Raw genomic sequence first — 18843 nt, forward strand, 5'->3', positions numbered from 1 at the left:
CGCCGCGGCCGCGCTCCCCGCACGGTACTTCTACGTGCAGGCCGTGGACGCCGAAGGGCTGAGGTGAGGGCGGCGGCGGCTTTTCGGGGAGATTGTGGGCAGGGTCAAACCGAGAGGATTGCGATTTTGTTGTTGAAAGGGCAGGCTAAAAGCTCTCCACGTGGCTCTTTCTGTATATCACTTATTAATCTTTTCAAGGAGTATCAAATAACGGCGCGAGGGGATGAGATAAGAGGATGAAAATGTTCAGCAGCAAAACATACGTGTTAGTCAGTAGAAAAATTCATTATTTATTCTCCTTTGTCAAAACTTTAGCAGTGACTAATATATTTAATTTGTTAGGCTCAGGCAGCCTGCTTCTTTCCACTGTTAGGAACAGTCGTATTTCTCCTACATGCCGAGGTGCAAGATCAGTAGAATAATTTAGGAATTACTCTATAGGCCAGTAGGTAAACTTCATAGGAATGAAGTAGGACGAGGAGCAATGGCCATAAACTAAAATACAAGAAATTTCACCTCACCATGAGGAAAAACTTTCCTCTGAGGCTGGCAGAGCACTGGAACAGGCTGCGCAGGGAGGCTATAGAGTTTCCCTCTCTGGAGACATTGCAAACCCTCCTGAACACGTTCCTGTATCACCTGCTGCAGGTGACCCTGCCTTGGCAGGGGGATTGGACTAGATGATCTGCAGTGGTCCTTTCCAACCCTAACAACTCTGATTCTGTGATTTTCAGAGGATGCTCGTTGCTTTCCATTCCTGTAGGAAAACTGGTCATACAGCCTAGGTAGGAGCTCAGAATGCTCCATCAAGGTCGTCCAGATTAAGTGTGCCATGGCTTGTGTGAGTACGGAAGCTGCCAGTTCAGCTTAACTCGGGTAGTAAATATTTCTTGCATTTAATTGAACTGGCAGGTCTCGAGTATGTCTGGACTCGAGTAAGTTTTAGGAAAGGTGACCAGGATCTTGGGCTGTAACCCCCTAGTTCGGCTACTCCCACCACCTTTCTCTATCCCAGGGTCTCCTTAAATACTTGGGACTATATTTAAAGAGATGGAAGAAAGGTGGAAGGAAGTTGACAGCATTTTGACTGCACCAACTTTGTTAATACCCCAATGATATGTGATAAATTCATGACTATTCAGATTATTTTATTTGCTTTTATGGAGGTTTTTCTATGTTTGGTGTATGGTGAATTTTACCAAAATATCTCATTTGCACATTGAATTATCTGATCCCTCTATAATGTTTTTCCCTGCTTTTTTTCCCCATATAAGCTACCATAATGATTAAGTTTAAGTTTGTTCTGTATTTCCTTAAATAATACCTGGAAAATAAGGTAATCTGAAAACATTTTGCTTCTGAATGTAAAATAATAGACTTACTAACCTGCTAAAATGAAATTTGCTCTAGTATTTTTTTTAATAGAATTGTAGAATGGTTTGGGTTGGAAGAAACTTTTAAAGATCATCTCGTTCCAACCCCCTTGCCATGGGCAGGGACAACTTCCAGTAGTCCAGGTTGCTCAAAGCTTTGTCCAGCTTGACCCTGAACAGTTCTACTGATGGGGCATCCACAAGTTCTCTGGGCAGCCTGTTTCTGTGTCTCACCACCTTCATTGTAAATGATTTCTTACTTATATCTAACCAAATCTACCCTTTTTCACTTTAAAACCATTGCCCTTGTTCTGTCCCTACAGGAAAGGACGCAAAGATATATCCACCAAGATCCATTTATCTGCATGCTCTCTACCTTCCCATCATTTTACACTTGAGCCACTACCAATCAAAAGCTCTGCTGGCTTTTAAAGGTGCTTTGTTCCCATATAGTCAAAGACTGTATTTCCAGTAGGGCACCAAGTGTAGGGTGCCAAGTGATTTTTGGAGCTGCGCTCGTGGCTGACTGGAACCTTCTTGATATCTAATGCTTCTAATGGCGTGAGACATTTTAGGTAGCCTACCAAAATTCTCTTTGGAAAAATCACACCTTGATTGTGAACATTAGCATGTGCTTGTAGGGGCCTAACGTGGTTCAGAGAAGTCACTGGAAATCTGTTGGCTTGCAAAGGAATGGACCAGACTAAGAAATCTTCTATATGTTTCCTTTGTTTATTAAGCTCCCACTTATTCTCTGGGTAGGTTCACTTCATCACCAGGTGAAAATGCATTCCAGGTGAAGATCACTGCTCCCGAAGAACAGTTCACTCGTGTTGGTGTGCAAGTATTGGACAGGAAAGATGGTTCCTTCCTCGTGAGATACAGGATGTATGCAAGCTACAAAAGCCTGAGGATAGAAGTCAAAACTGGAGATAAGCATGTTGCAAAGTCTCCATATATTTTAGAAGGTAAGAGGCACCACTACACACAGGTTTCCTACTATGGCTCACAAAGTGTGTCCCAGAATGTCTTCTACTACAAGCATAGGATTCTTTGGGACCTCGGTGCTTCTCTGGACTATCAAATCCCATCGGAATTATGGATTTATTGTATGTGTCCTACACATAGTATTCAAAATAATAAAAGGAAGCAAATGCTGTGAAACTGTTGCCTAATAAATACATGTGGGGTCTCACACAGAAGCTGATGTAGGCTGACATGACTCCATTAGAGTTAAAAAAATTTTCAGACATGTCCATTTAGAGTTGCTGAAGTTTTGGCCCTAAGCAATGAATGTTCAGTGTCTGACCCTCTTCTGTGATCTCAACAGCTCAATATTATGACTTATTAAATAATAATTGTGTTCCCAATAGGACCTATTTACCATGAAAACTGTGACTGCCCTCAGGAGGAGAGCAGTGCATGGCTGGAAGAGATGAACTGCCCTCAAACCATTCCACAGATTCAGAGGGACCTAGCAAATTTTCCCACTGTTGACCCAGATAAGATTGCAAAAGAAATTCCGCAGAGGTTTGGACAAAGACAGAGTTTGTGTCACTACACCATCAAAGACAATGAGGTATGGAATGGGTTGATCTGAAGTCCATATGGGAATTTGGTGGGAAGCCATGTTAACTGGGCAGTTCATCTGTTCCCAGTTGTGAATGCTTCTTGTAGTCTGTTCTTTAAGAACAAGACTTTGCTTGCTTCTCTGTCCTTGACTACTTTGCAGTTTGTGTATGAGCTCAGCAGTATCTGTCCTGCTTTGTAAGTGCTTTTTTGTCCACGTAACAGCTGAAACACAGTGAAAGCAAATTACTTTCCAGCCAATCAATAGAAGTACTGGGCACACACCCAAGACTCCTAAATGCTAATTCAGTTTCCTGTTCTCTGAGCAGTACTGCTGTGAGGTGTCACGATCATCTAATTTGAAGTGCATCAATAAATTACATCGTGCATAATTCTGAGGTAAAGAAATATCACTTTTAGCTGCACTGAGGATCAGAGCTACGGTTCTTTATTACAAAGCTGTACTTACTTCAGTGGAGTTTTATACAGAAATTAGAAGAATGGAACACCACAGAAATAAGCAACAGTTTCTGTTTCCATGAAACAGACCTCAAACATCTGCAAAAGCAAGCAAAGCTTGTAATTTTTTATTTTTATTATTTTATTTTATTTATCACTTTTCTGTGATTTCTGTTGCTTCCCAGCTGATTCACAAATCTGTACAGCCATACAATCTGTCTGATGAGTTACTAAGCGATTAAAAGAGCTCTGAACTGTGCCAGCCGTTCTCTGGAATGAAATCACCCAGTAAAACCTTTGTTTATTTTCAGGTTTATATAAAGACATATGGGGAACATGTTGGCTTCAGAATTTTCATGGATGCCATACTGCTTTCTTTGACAAGAAAAGTGAGTACATCTGTACAGCCACTTATTCTGCATGTCCAAATTTATAGAAGCCTGGGCTTAAATACACTTCAGTGTATTTGTTGCTGTTTCTGTTAAAAAACTCTTCCTCGTTGATTAATTATGGAAAGATCATGGATTTTCCTTGTTTGAAGCTGTCATGTTCTAGAATGCATTCTGATTGGAGTATCACGAAAGTTAATTGAATAGCAGGCTTTTATAGGTGATTTTGATAAGCCAGGACAGGGTGTGTTGGTTTGTTTGTTTTCTTTTTTTCTGTAGACGAAATAAATCATCCTGTAACATCTAATAGAAAATTCTGTCTCTGCAAGTACATTTTACAGGATGGCTTAAAAAAAGTAGGGAATGTATGTTGTTCTCCATTAAATTCCACTGAGAAGGAGTAACAAAACCCCAGCAGGTGGTGTGGTGGGAAACTTATTTGATGTACAAGAAAAAAGCAGCACACAGACTCTTTCCTAGGAAAACGCTGAAAAAACCCTGACATTATGTACACAGTGACAGAATATAGCTGGGCTGAAGTTTCAGCACACACAAATATGTCATTTTTACATAAAAAGAATAGTAAGAGAAATAAGAAGATAGCCAAGTTAATATCTATTTTGACTGTAAAAAGAAAAAGTGCCTTTTCTTTTAAAAAGAGGAGAAAGGAGAGGAACTACTGAAGTATGGAGTTCTTCACCTAAAAAGCTTTCTTAAAAAATTAGTGAAAACAAACACATTATTTATAAGTAGCTGAAAGATAAGGTAATTGGTATGAAACAACATGGATTTATCATAAAATATGTCACAGTAGTAAAATTCCTTTCTATAACAAGGTAATACATTTCTATTATGATGTCAAGTATCTTTATTTTAGGCTTTTGGGGCTAAGTCTCAAAAGCTTTTCACAAACAAGGTAAAAAACTCTGCACAGAAGAAACTAATGTAATCTGCTTGGAAAGACTTACTTAAATAATAGTTGCCAATGCTTCCAGAGACATGAAAGGTGTCACAAAAATATTCTTCAGAGATTTATTGTAGGTTCAGTCACCATTTAATAACTAGTTATATTTTGACTGAATGATGGACTAGAGAATACGCTTATTGAATTTTCAGATAACAAAAATGAAAGAACCTTCAAGCACCTCATGTTACAGAATCATAATTTTAAATTTTCTTAACAAGAGAAATTTATGGAAAAATAGATAAAAATTAAGTGACAAAGGCAGGATAATACACAAATGCTGGAGAAGTGTTATAGTTATGGCAGCTGTTTAAAACAGGGAGTGAGAGGTTATTTTCTGCAGAAAAGTGTGAAGGTTACAGTGTCGCTGGTGTAATGTGACTCAGCAGTGGCACTCTGCTGCAAAAAGCTAAACGCAAGTTAACATAACACGTGAAAGAAATGTCAAGTAACCTTTCCACTATCCTCAGGATTAGTAATGGATCAGTTATGCTACTATGTTTGCCTTTGAGTGTCACGCTTTAAGGATTGCTCAATTGCTAACGTTGCTGAACTAATATGGCACAGGAAAATGGGACAAGTGACTAAATGTACAAATGAACATTAACTGGGGTTTGTTTCATCTGACATTGTCTAAGGGAGGACATGATGTCTAAGGGAAGACATGAATGTAGCCTGCAATTTTCTAAAAGATTGTTCTCTGGAAGATGGAAGTAAACTGGTTTTGGTGTCAGTAGTGTTGGACAAGAAATAATGGAGTTAAATTACATCTAAGGACTTCAGACTAAATGTCGAAGAAGGATTGCTAACTCCAAAACCAGAAACTGTTTACAGATCTAGAAAACACAGTTTGTCTCAATCCCGTTAAATACCTCAAGAATTTCTCTTAGGACAGTGTCAATGAGTGACAGTAGATAGTTGGTTGGAGAAGAAGATATAAGCTGCTGAGTGATTCTGCCGCTGAGGATGTGTAGAAAATACAATTTGTAGGGGTTTATGCCCATTACAACCATTAGATGGCACTGTAGTAATGAAGCTTAGTGCTGAGTATTAGCCTGTGTGGCAAACACTTTGAAAAGAAGGTAGTATCTTCCACGATTTAGAAGAATGTTTGATATTTGGCAAATTATTAATTTCTTTTGCTTTGAAGGAGGTAGCTGAGGGGTATGTATTGGAGATGTATATTTTTAAAAATGAAATGAAGAGAGTGAGCTGAGATATGACATTAGATCTGCACTGACCTTTTATGTGCCTTCAGGGTTCTGTAAAACTCAGCCATATGTCATGTTTTTTCTTTTGCTCTCCTAACGGAACTGTCCCACCATTTTCAGTGTCTCCTCACTAGGCAGCTGGCCCTTTCTTTGGAAAACTACAAAGCTGCCTTTCTTTGTACCTTTTTTTACTTCACCTGAACATACTCAAACCACACACAGTGCTTAATATAGGGGTATTAATGCCTTAATGTAGGCATTACAGTTTCATGTAGCAGCAAAATTATGCCCTCGGTCCTGCTTCCTGGCCATCGACAGTACTTTGCTTGCTTTTTGGCTGCGACAGTGATTTCAGGTATGGTTCTACACTACCAAATATTTTAAATAAGTGATGATGTTATGCTTAATAATTAACCAGAGTGCTGACTAGATGTGGTCTTCCCATCATGGCTGTTTATTTCTGTTTCTTCTCTTCTGTTGGATTTAGGCATCCTGCAGACACAGGGTGAATCAGATCACTGATGTGACAGAAAACTGATTTACCACCCAGCAGCAATTTTCATATAGTAACAAGGTGATCCAACTTACCTTGGAGCTATACAGTTGCTGACAAGGTCCCAGTGCTAGCCTGATAAAATGATTGTGTGGTTAGTCATGAAAAGTATAACAGGAAACCATCTTCTAAAAAGGGTGCTCCTATGCCTTATGTGACTTTGTACAAATCTTCTTTAAAAAATACTATTTTGTAGGCTTTACTCTATGGTCTCAGTACTTCTAACAGGTTTCTAAACTTCAGTGATTTATTACAGGTACATTAAGTATATTAGACACCTGGCTATTTTTTCCTCTTAGATTGTTTAAAAAATGTGAAATGCCAGCAGAATACTGTTCTGTGTTAAACTGCATTTGTACCTACTTTGTTTCTGTTTAGGTGAAAATGCCAGATGTAGAATTTTTTGTAAATTTGGGGGACTGGCCTCTGGAGAAAAGGAAGCCCCCACAGAACTTGCACCCGATTTTCTCATGGTGTGGGTCCAGTGAGTCAAAAGACATTGTCATGCCAACATATGACTTAACAGACTCAGTTTTGGAGACTATGGGACGGTAAGAAATGGCTTAAACTCTTGACAAAATTCACAGTGAATGATCTTCCATAGAGATGCATGACTTAACAGTATATTAACTGTTTTCATTTACTCATTGAGACACTGGCACCCTAGGTAGGCAGTTAACTGTGTAATCAATATATTGACATTATACTTCACTGTTTCATTTCAAAAATCTAAATTTATCCAAACATGGTCAAGTCACTGAAAATAGCACTTAAGAGTGTTTCAAGGCTAAGCATTTGATTTGTTTGCTTTGTTTCTCCCCCCATGAACTTGTTGACAACTGGCCAGGTGTCTTTCATTCCTGATTTTGCTAGAATCCTGTTTTTGTGCACCTTTCGTATCCCAACTAGCTAGAATTCTTGTACTAGGAGCTACCATCTCCCACCTTGATTACTGACCATAACTAGCCTTGGCAACTGCTCTGTTCTGTCTTGAAACACTACGAAGATGGCTTCTAAGGGGGATCTTTGTAATCCATCTTGAACTTGTTTATCATTTCACTGCATTTAGTTCAGGTTCCATTTTTTTTTATCAAGACTTTTTCTGAGTTTGCTATCCCTTGCCCTCCCAGTTTATGTGTTTTAAATTCTCAACATTTTAAAGGACGTGCAGTATGTTTTATTAAGCAAGATACATTATCCTGCATCACCTTCATCTGTCTGGCAACCATATCCACTTTTACTTACTTTTTTCCGTGACAGCTGACAGGTACTCTTTCTACATGCCATGTTGTTGAACTGATGCTGTCATGCCACATGCCTGTGAACTTAACATTCATTATCTGTTTCTATTGCTGCAAATGACTCATACAGTAACGCAGCATGGTGTGCTCATGACTTACCTTCATCTTTGCTCTCTGTCTATGGGTACTGTGAAGTAAGTAATTGCACTTTAAAAATTAGTTTCCAGTAGGCTACACTATGAAATCACTTCTTTCTCCTGCAGAGTCAGTCTGGATATGATGTCAGTCCAGGCAAACACTGGCCCATTGTGGGAAGACAAGAATACCACAGCCTTCTGGAGAGGACGTGACAGCCGCAAAGAGAGGCTCGAGCTTGTAAAACTCAGCAGGAGACATCCAGAGATCATAGACGCTGCTTTCACAAACTTTTTTTTCTTTAAACATGATGAAAGCCTCTATGGCCCTATTGTTAAGCACATTTCATTTTTTGATTTTTTTAAGGTAAGCCGCTAATCATTTTTCATAGAACTCAGTTCTCACTGTTTCCCATTATCAAATAACTTAGTTTGTATTATTGATAATAAAGTGATTTTTAGTTTTTCAGGACACCACAAGTAACAAGCATGACTAGACATACCTCCAGTGGGATTAACTGCTATGTAGCTCTTACACTCAGGATAATAATGTCTGACTTACATCTAAAGGTTCTGTAGAACCTTGTGTAATCTGTGTAACTTCAAGTTCCTTTTTATTTCTTTTTCCTGATTCAGCGATCAGGACTACTAACATAACTAACATAGTGGGAAAATCAGTGGATGAAGTGGCACATCTACCCTCACATCCGAGGATGAGCGCCTAAGAATTCCCGGAGAACTTAATTGATGAAGCTCTGTGTACCCTGCACTGTGACGAATTCCAAACTAGATAATAAAAGCTTCTTAGACATTGATGCTTGCCTAGCCAGTCCTACATGTCTCAATATCAGCAAGTCAGTAAACCAGTGCCCTCAGAATATAACCTAACCCAGCCACTGGCATCTTGTGGTTTTTAATAACTTCTGGTCCTTTTCTTTCCAGTATAAATACCAAATTAATATTGATGGCACAGTGGCAGCATACAGATTGCCTTATCTACTAGCAGGAAACAGTGTGGTGCTAAAGCAAGACTCCATCTACTATGAGCACTTTTATAACGAGCTGCAGCCGTGGAAACATTACATCCCATTTAAAAGTGACCTGAGTGATCTGCTAGAAAAATTACAGTGGGCAAAAGAACATGATGAAGAGGTAAAATACGCCTTTAGAAGTACTCACTGATGTTTCTAGAAGAGGAAAAAATTGCATTTCTTTAAAACAAAGCAAAAAAATATTAGAAGGACTTGAAAATTATTTTCATCAACTCTACAAACAGGGAAAACACTTAAAAATGCATAATAATGTCCTTAATTTGAAATCAAATTGAACTTCAGGAAAAAAAAGAGTATTTTCATAACAATGCCTTAACATTTAAAAAGAGTGCTTTATTTGAGTTATTCTAAACTGTCAACATCATATGTAACTCCCCAGTCAACAGTAGCACCCTGAAATAAATACTAGCTCTGGGCAATAAAAGCAATAAACCACACTTTCATTTTCTTCAACAGGCAAAAAATATTGCAAAATCTGGACAAGAATTTGCAAGAAACAATCTCATGGGAGACCACATTTTTTGTTACTATTTCAAACTTTTCCAGGTCAGTATATTTTTAACGGCTACTGGCACAAAAATAGAAATCACACAGCGAGAATTCAGGGCAACAGAGCTGCTGGAAGTTGGCCAGTCTTGAACTTGAAGCCACGAAGCAAGCAGCAGCAATTAAAATCTTCCTTTGGTTTACAAACATTGTATTCAATTATATCCTGTGAAACCCCTTAAGACTACGCTGGCTCTTTGAGAGGCAGTCAGATCCCATAAATCTTGATCTAATCTGCCAGCATACGTTGCCCACAATGATCAAAGAATTCCACATCAGACAGACACCCTGTGAACCACAGCTGAAAATATCTGTGCATTAGCACTGAGATACCAAACTCCAGGGAGGCACCCGAAGGGGCTCCCATCTGCAGCTGTGTCCGCTCACCCTGTCTGTGACAGAGTCTGCAGGAACACATTGTGTAGCCCCAAAGTTGTTACAGAATGGCTCAGCTGAGTTGCTGCAATATTGGCAACCAGATGTACAATCTAAAAAATTTATGAATTAATGATACCTTCCTTTTTTTAAAACTAGGAATATGCCAGCTTGCAAGTGAGTGAACCAAAAATCAGAGATGGGATGGAGAAGGTGCAGCAGCCTGATGATGACCTTTTCCCATGCACTTGCCACCGAAAAAAGGTACAGTACATGCAGAGTTAAGTGTAAGTGCTGGGTGTCTTCTGTTCCTGTTCAGCCCCGCTGGAGCATGGCTGCTCAGTGCCCCACGGTATCAGTTATCAGGCCAGGCCATTAACACCTATCGAACTTAGAAACACTTCTTGATGCATTTGCAGGACTAGACAGTGAAAAATTAAGCTTCCAGTTAACTGAACCATGTTTCTTCTTTCTTGACTTTCTTTCTTGATTTTCTTTCTTCTTTCTTGCAGGCCAAAGATGAACTCTGACAGAAGTAAATAATTTTTTTCAAAATTTACATACATTCAGACTGTCTTCTTAAAGAAAGAAGAAGAATCTGGATTAGTATGCCCATGGAAAATGTCAGTGGGTATTTTAAAGTTTACCATTTCATGATCTACGTATGGAAGAAAACAAAGCCCCCCCGATTTCCTTTTTATCATGCAGTGGGGTGGCATGTTCACACACATTTTTATAATTTCTTTTTTAAATAAAAACCATGTTTGTAACAGTCATGTGTTCCTGTCCTGAGTTACCTTAGAAATGCAGATACTTTTTACTCATGCTTGTTTATAGTCAGTCTTTTCACTAGCAGAAAAGGGCAGACAAGAATTGTACATCTTCCCCCCTACTCATCTATCCATCCATCCATCCATCCAAAGGCATCTTTTTCAGACCAAACTTTGTTCCTTCAGACACAATCTCAAAGACAGGGCTGTGGGGTTCATAATAAGTCTTGTTAACCTGAAGGAAAACCACAATTCCAATATTGCTGTAAGCCTGGTTATACCAACAGGTTACTCACAGCCCATAATGAGAAAGGCTGCAGCTGCCAGTACATACAAAGTGTTTCATCCACTCTCCAGTGTCAGAACTCGGACAGGGACCTGAGTTCCTCCTGCTAATGGGTGATGAGGTGCAGACCCTGGCCTGCCTCTTCAGAGCCCTCGGGATAGAAGCCTTGTGTGGTATGTCACAATGGATGCAAACTGCTTCCTGCTCCAGGAGTTCCTCCATCACTAAACACAAATTGTCTTCTATGAGTTTTTATATATCAGAGGGCCTCCTTTACACAAAAGACATTGCTGAAGGGGACTTCTCAAAACTGTAAACAAAACCATATTCTTTGCTCCATATGCCCAGCTGTGCCTGCATTACCTTTTCCTCCTCCTTCCCACACAGGCAGAATCTGGCTCCCTAAGGTGGCAGACACTGTAAACGACCAGAGATTCCTCTCCCTGCCTCACTGGTTTTGAAGCACCTGGGAGTGCCAGCATACAGCACCAAGGCAGAGTAGGCTCACCAGTCTCAGGGGAGGTGCTGGCAGAACCCTACAAATCAGTAGGTTTTAATTGCAAGCGAGTGCAGCATCAGTAATAGACTTGGGAATTGAAGACCCCTAAAGATACATTGTCCAATTAGATTTTTTCCAGTATATTACTTCAAATATTAGTCAAAAGCATTACTTAATCCTCTGCATCCCCAAGTGTTGTATATGGTTATTTGCATAGAAACACAGAGAACAATGCTCCCATGATATATTTTGTTATTTCAAGAAGTTCTTTATTGGTTTGCATATTTTTTTTCATTCATACAAAACTTTATTTGCACTTGCACTTAGACCTCTGAAAAGATCAGTTTAAAAAAATATATGCCTCTCAAAAATAACAAACCCCTTATTGGCCACATTTAGGAAAAACTAAATGAAGATACTGCTTGAACACTGCAAATTATTTGTGCTCCAGTTGAACATTCTCTCTAAGCCAAGAAAAAACTCGCGCATTTATTTCTTCCATGACATCTTCTGTTGTTCGTCCTTTGACTGCCATCCCATGGTTTGCTTTATCAATCCAATGGATTTTTTTAGGGGCTTTCATTTTGCTCACCACACCTTCTAGCAATTTCTATGGAGAAAATAAGAATGCAGATATTAGAGAATCAGCTGCTACAAACTCTGAAACTCCTAGATGTCTCTTGCTTTGCCTGTGCAATGCATAATAGGCAGCTGCTAAAATCCAAAGGGATCTGTGTGCACATGAAAAACACCTTGATAGGAAAATGGGATATATTATCTATCCAGGATATAAATACTGGGATCTGCTCAATGCTTCACCCTCACTCAAACAGAGAATAGCAGAAAATTAGAACTTCAAAACCTGCACAGGTCACAACCCTGTGCAGGCACCCTCCCCATACTGACAAAGGAGTCCATTTTTACCATCAGAGGGTAGTGCTGGCAATAAAAACATAGAACTGAAGAAAGATTTGTCTACAGAGGCAAAGTAGCAATGTAATTCCTTAGGGACTGGCTTTGACACTGTTGAAGTTTCTCAGCAAACAGATCTAAGAACCAGCTCATGAAGTGGAAGATTCCCCCATTAAGAGGGCACTCCAAGGATCTGCTGGTTGCTAGCCTGACTTATTTTAGCAACAACTCCTCGCAAAAGCACTATGACTCCTTAGAAGCTGTCCAAGCATGAAAAATGCCAATTGCACATAGCCCCAAATTCAAGCTGACCTGTTCAAGAACAACAGATACCTGTTTGCAAGAAAACAAGGCAGAAAAGCAATTTCCCTGCCTACCTCTGCACACCTGCTCTTCATCTCTGCAAAAATATCACTTTCTACCACAGAAGCCTGGCTTGTGGGTAGAACTGCTTTGCTAGAAGAATTTGCCATGGCAATGTGACCAGTGTGAAATTGGTGGCACAGCACAGGTTTTGTAACTTGAAATGGTTAAAACAAAATAGTAAATAACTCACTCCTTCCATAGCCCACTTTTAATTTGTGCAATCCTATTGAAACCATTTAAATCAGTGGTATTTCAGTGGCCCAAAGATGAGCATGCTAAAGTGGAAGATCAAGCATGATCCATTAAGTTTTAAGCAGCAAAAGAAAGCACTGCCAGGCTTCTTTGTGTCTGATGAAGTTTCCTACCCAAGGCTTCCTTCAGAAGACACCTGTTCAGGGAAGGCTGTTAATCAGGTGAAATACAGACATCACTGAGGCTCATTGCTGCTCTTCCAGACTGCCCTGTCATAGCAGGATGTACAAGGATACTCACTTTTTCACACATCTCATCTGCTGATCCTGAGACAAACAGCACTGGACACCTGGTAAGTAATAAATCTTCATCCCGGAGCTTGGACTGCAGTTTGGGTCGATGCAATGGGTAAGATAAACACACGAGACCTTGAATGAAACCATCATCATCCTGGCTCAGCTGACGTACCACAGAGGCAGCAGCTCGTGAGCCCATGGAACGGCCTTTCTCCCATGTAGAAATAAAGGAAAAAAGTATTATCTGCTGTCACCTCATCTGCATTCTGGTTTAGTACACAACTCCCAAAACCTATCCAACTGAGTTATTTCAGTGGTATGAAATGCTAGGGATGTTCTACTCCATGAAAAACATTAATTCTAATTTCAACATTTTCTGCTGAGATATTTGTCTAGTTATAACATTTACACCCCTGTTTAAAAAAGAAGCGGAAAAGAAAGAAAATATAAATGGATACAGATCCTTTGCAATACTGAAAGGAACAACAGCCCATCCTGGGGGCAAGGGAAGAGAGGGACTGGTCCTGTGCTCCAGAGCCTGGAAATTTAAGATAGCCATGATACTATCTTGTTAATGCAACCTCAATTTGCCCAAATTCAAAACAAAATTCTGTGCTCAATGTCACTTTGCTCACAAAACAAATCCAGCAAGTGTTTATGCACACCTTGGACTTCAGCCTAAAAGTAAAAGTAGAAGGGAGAAAAAAAAGTGTGAACTTGTAACATGAGGTCAGTCAGTGACAGCAAGGGAGTATCAAAGTATCTCCTCAAAGAGGAGGCATATGAACTGACAGTGCACTGTAATTGAGTGTTACAAGTGGCTGATTCTTATAGCAGCACAGATCTGGTTTCACTTAGAGAAAATTTAGAATTTCCCCTATTAAGATATTCCTAATCTATTCCCCTTCTCACATAACAGCAGACTTTTTTAATCTGCCACTAGGTTTTAATTACCAAAACCTGTTTTGGGAAAACTGTTTTCCATTTACTAGTAACCAGAATTCTTCAAGACCTGCAGTTAAAAAGCACACATGGATAATCAGAAAACTCATGTCCTGTAATTTGTGACAAGGAAGTTTTCTCCCAAAGTACCTGTAAAATACAATCTATTGCTCTTCCCTCCTCTGCAGCAAGATCTATGGGATCATAAGGAGGGCTCATTCACTTCTCACCAAAGTGGGATAGACTTGGAATACTTACAGATTACTATTATTAGAGACAGTAAAAGAGAGAAAATTATTGATAATAAAAACAATACCTGCAAGGAAAACACCAGAAAGTTTATAATCATCAGAAAGTTTCAAGTATTCCTAAAGAAATAAGAGAAAGAGAAGCATTACAAGTCAGAATTAAGATAGCTGGGAAGCTGGGGATCTCTTCTGTTTGTAGCTACTAAACACAAAATGGGACGCTCTTTCAGCACTGCAGATTAAACAAACAACAGATACATACAAGGCGCTCTTTTGGGGTTTATCACATAAATGGTTTCATAACATTTTGCAGCAACAACAGAATCAATTTCACATTAGCTCTCAGCAAGTCTGAAATACCAGATGCCCTCTCAAGTTACCAAAACATAAGTGATTACTATGTATCAACTTAGTGATAGTAGCAGAACCCATGCAGGCTCTTGGCCCATCAAAAGGCAAGGCGGGTTAGCAGAAATGCCCTTCATTGGGGTTATGTATTTCCAATTAAAAGTTTGTGACATGATCAGTTAAGCCCAACAGAAAAGATAAAATTCAGCAACATTTTTTCAGGTTTTAGGAGATAACTAATCAGATGCTACCTTAGCAGATGCCTTCAAATTACCTTTACACAGCAGCATGTTAACATAAACGCACTAACAACATTATGCATCTTTAAAAAAGAATGGAGATCCACATTAAAGACAGCAAAGTCTGATTTCAAATTAATGTACATATAATCACAATGACATCATAGAAAATTCCTTTAGAACTGGACTTTGTTCTGCTATAAAAATGCCTCATGCTCGATGCAAAGCGCTTCCTATGTCCCACTAAAAGTCCCTAGATAATCAGTAAAAAAATTCCATTCCTTCCAACATGCTCCAGATCAGGGAGATAATCTTAAACTGATGCTCTCACAACAAAAGGCTGCTCATTTTAGCAAAACCTAGGCACATAAGGACAGCCTTAATAAGGTAGCAGCAGAAAGAGAAAAAACAGATGCAGATAACACTTTAAACTGATTTTGGAATCAAAGGTTACGTATGTTCTAAGGCTCTCATATGCTAATCCCAATCTCTCTTGCTTCAAATCCTGCTGTGACCCAGTCCCCTACTCTTTCCCAAAAGTCTATTTCTCCCAGCTGCCAACCCTCTAAGATCCAGCACAATTCTCAGATCAACTTCTTTCTATCAAAACTGCTTCCAAAGCTGTCTCTTCATCTCCCTTCCCTCACCAAGCCCTCCCAGATCACCACGCTCGCTTCCATTCTAAATTGTCCCATTTTTTTGCAAGCTGTAAATTTTCCTATTAAACACCCTTGCTTTTTGTCAAGCTTTTCTTTCTCCCTGAACTCAAACCTGCACACTTGTGGCAGCTGTTCCAGCTGTTGCCCATCTAAGAATTGCTCCGGTGTTTCTGTTCACACACAGTGCTCCATTGAGCTAAACATTGGTTCTAATTTTCCCCACTGTTGCTTGACTAATCTCTGGCTGTAATTTAAGAAACCTGGAAGACAACACCCATCGATCTAAGATTTGCTCTAAGAATTTGGTCACTCCTTACCACAACTGTTTTGAAAGCCTTAGTCCTGTAAGCAACATTAAGGCCTTTACAAGTAAACCGCAGGCACAGAACTCCATGGGATGCAAGACAGTCTGCCAAGGACACTAACTGAGGGAAGTTCATGTCTCCTCCAGCTCCATGAGTAAGAATCACTCCATATGTTGGTTTCTTCTCTGGGACAGAAAAGATAGCATCAAGGTATTTGTTTCCAAAAGGTATTTTCACTTTAACCTAGAAATGAAACAAAACCCAATATTACTTAAAAAAAAAAAAAAAAAGAAAAAGCAGACAATTAAGAAATGAACCAAAATTGCAAGCCTGTTATTATTTCTTCTGTTTAAGAGTACTAAATGAGTAACTGCACCTCTGGTTCAAAGATTTTCCATGCAATAATGCACAAGTCACTTTATGACTCCACACCTTATGTTCTGCATTAGAAAATGAACCATACCTAGCTTCAAAGAATAAACTGAAATTATTCTGACCATCTCTATATTTCTACGTGTAGCTTTTCCAGACCTAACTAGCTGCCTAAACCACAAGACTACGTGACATTAAGACACAGCCTAGCAAAAATTTGGAATTACAGTGTGTTAGCCACTGAGCGAAGCAGCAGCCTGCACAGAGGCAAGGACTGAACCTCCCCCAGGGCCAGGAGACAGCACAGGTTCAGACAAAGCCAGCTCCAGGGGGACAGAGGGCCTCCACCAGCAGACAGCTGGAGGAGCTGATCCAGACACAAGACCTGCTGATGTTCTGCGGAATGAACGGCGACTGGGCAGCACACGTGCCCCTGTGGTGGCTTCTGAGAGCAAAAAGGACACCCCGGGGCTGGGATGGAGCACACTTCACCCACTGCTGTCTCCCGCCGCGGTCCTTGCAGCGCTCCGAGAGGAGCTGCCCAGGCCGAGGCAGCTGCTCAGCGGCCTTGCCGAGCTGCCGCTCCCACAGCCGCGGGAGGGGATGGCAGATGCCGGACAGGGGGATGGCACAGGACACGCGGGACGGCCGGACGCCTGCACACGGAGACGGGCACAGCTGCAGCTGCCCACCAGCCATGGATGCACCGCTCCTGGGAAGGCAGAGGCGGCAGCGCACCCAGCCCGCCCGCCCTGCCCAGCTCCAGAGCCTCCTCAGAGGGGAAGGGTGGGCTGCAGGAGCACACACATCCCCACAGACGCCAGGCACAGGACCCAGCAGCGCCCGCTGGCACAGGCCACCAGAAGCGGCCGCAGCCATACCTCGGCCGGCCCGCTCATCCCGCCGTGACGTCACGTGAGTGACAGCCCCCCGCCCCAATCCCGCCCCGAGGCCCGGCTGCTGCGCCGCTGATTGGGCACAGCCGGGCGTGGCCCCGCCCCCAGGGGCGGGAACCGGCAGCGGCCTGCGCGGGGACCGGGAGTTTGGGATGGACCGCGGTGGAGCCGTGTTAAATAAATAAAACCCCCGTAAATAAATAAAGCCCCACGTAAATTGTTTTTATTCACCTGTGTGCACAAAAACCCCATGGACTGCTAGGTGGTAATTCAGAACAATTTAAGCCAATTGCTTAGGGATTGCTCAGAAAGTCAGGTTCTTACTGACTTCAAGAATTACAGATGTGATGCTTATGGTAAGTTACAGATTCACAGAATCATTTTAGTTGGAAATGACCCCTGAGACCATCGAGTCCAACCTATGACTGAACACCACCATGTCAACAAGACCTTGGCACTGAGTGCTACATCCAGTCATTTCTGGAACACCTTCCAGGGATGGCAACTCCACCGCCTTCCTTGGGCAGTCCATTGCAATGTTTAGAAACCCTTCCCATGAAGATATTACTCCTGATGTCCAACCTGAACCTCCCCTGGCACTGCTTGAGACCATATTCTCTTGTCCTGTCGCTGGTTGCCTGGGAGAAGAGGCCACCCCCCACCTGGCTACAGCCTCCTGTCAGGTGGTTGTAGAGAGTGGTAAGGTCTCCCCTGAGCCTTCTGTTCTCTCCCCCAGCTCCCTCAGCTGCTTCTCATAAGACCTGTGCTCCAGAAGCTTCACCAGCTCCATTGCCCTTCTCTGGACTTGCTCAAGTGCCTCAGTGTCTGTGTGGAAGTGAGGAGCCCAGAACTGGACACTGGGTTCAGGGTGTGGACTCAGCAGCGCTAAGCACAGAGGGAAGGGTTAGATGTCCAGAGTGACATCAGGTAATTCTTTTTGGCAGCTGTCAGCACACTGGATCTCTGTGACATTGACAAACAGGGGCAAGACACTCAATGGCTGGTTTTCTAGGTACCAACACACATCTGTCCCCTGGGCTGTGCTCTATTGTACAGTAAATAACCTACTGTGTTCAAACGCAGCCCTAAACTGGTGGAAGACAGCACCAACAATATACAACAGTGCTTGCAGTATTTGTATATTGAGTATTTCATAAGCCAATAAAACCTCCAAAATCCTCTATTGCAAGGTATTTAGTCAGAGCTCATGTTTTCTTACAGTATCAGTGTATAAAGCTCACTCATATCAATTAGGGTGCCCTATTACTTAGCTGATTGAAGGTGTCATCACCAAGCAGAACTTTGTTTTTCATATGTTCACCTGCTGGAAAATAAATGCACTCTGGCTTGTGCCCTCAGGGTCTCACTGTCAGCCTGCCAGCTGGACATTATCAAACACAGGGATGGAAATACTGCAGCCCTCTGAGAAGTGAACCTGGCAGGGTAGCTCAGGTTCTGAGCTGCTGTCTCAGCGACCATCCTGCTGCCTCAAGGCCAATTCCCACCAGGCGTTATCATAATAAGTGTGGAAGACAGAAGTGGAGAACCTGGGAGATTTACAGGCAGATTTATTTAACTGAGTTTTACCTTGCCTAAAAGATGAGATGCCTAAAGTGAGATGCAGAATCATAAAGCTGAGTGAAAGCC

General features: G+C 41.3%; 2 protein-coding genes across 5 annotated transcripts; one reads left to right on the plus strand and one right to left on the minus strand.

Annotated features, from left to right (window-relative positions):
* The first annotated feature begins 6 nt into the window (after positions 1-6).
* POGLUT2 (protein O-glucosyltransferase 2) lies at positions 7-10638 on the plus strand. 2 transcript variants are annotated; one of them, XM_042042738.1, is made up of 10 exons: positions 7-63; positions 2136-2341; positions 2747-2952; positions 3713-3790; positions 6897-7069; positions 8023-8260; positions 8836-9045; positions 9402-9491; positions 10026-10130; positions 10379-10638. In XM_042042738.1, the coding sequence occupies exons 2-10, from the start codon at positions 2260-2262 to the stop codon at positions 10394-10396; spliced, it is 1200 nt and encodes a 399-aa protein (XP_041898672.1). In that variant the 5' UTR covers positions 7-63; positions 2136-2259; the 3' UTR covers positions 10397-10638. The 2 variants fall into 2 exon arrangements, with proteins under 2 accessions (XP_041898672.1, XP_041898681.1); XM_042042747.1 differs by having other exon boundaries at positions 2170-2341.
* Positions 10639-11666: 1028 nt separating this feature from the next.
* On the minus strand, positions 11667-17271 carry TEX30 (testis expressed 30). Of its 3 annotated transcripts, none has more exons than XM_042042810.1 (5): positions 17182-17271; positions 15941-16171; positions 14446-14497; positions 13192-13319; positions 11667-12031 (listed from the first exon to the last, which is right to left on the minus strand). In XM_042042810.1, exons 1-5 carry the CDS (start codon positions 17197-17199, stop codon positions 11858-11860), a joined length of 603 nt encoding a protein of 200 aa, XP_041898744.1. In that variant the 5' UTR covers positions 17200-17271; the 3' UTR covers positions 11667-11857. The 3 variants fall into 3 exon arrangements, with proteins under 3 accessions (XP_041898744.1, XP_041898736.1, XP_041898754.1); XM_042042802.1 differs by having other exon boundaries at positions 13192-13394; XM_042042820.1 differs by lacking the exon at positions 17182-17271 and adding an exon at positions 16686-16850 and having other exon boundaries at positions 13192-13394.
* Between the last annotated feature and the right edge of the window lie 1572 nt (positions 17272-18843).

This window comes from Corvus kubaryi, unplaced genomic scaffold (genome assembly GCF_017639235.1).
Source record: "Corvus kubaryi isolate FWS band 111438036 unplaced genomic scaffold, C.kubaryi_AGA036_p1.0 133, whole genome shotgun sequence".
Classification (NCBI taxonomy): Eukaryota; Metazoa; Chordata; class Aves; order Passeriformes; family Corvidae; genus Corvus; species Corvus kubaryi.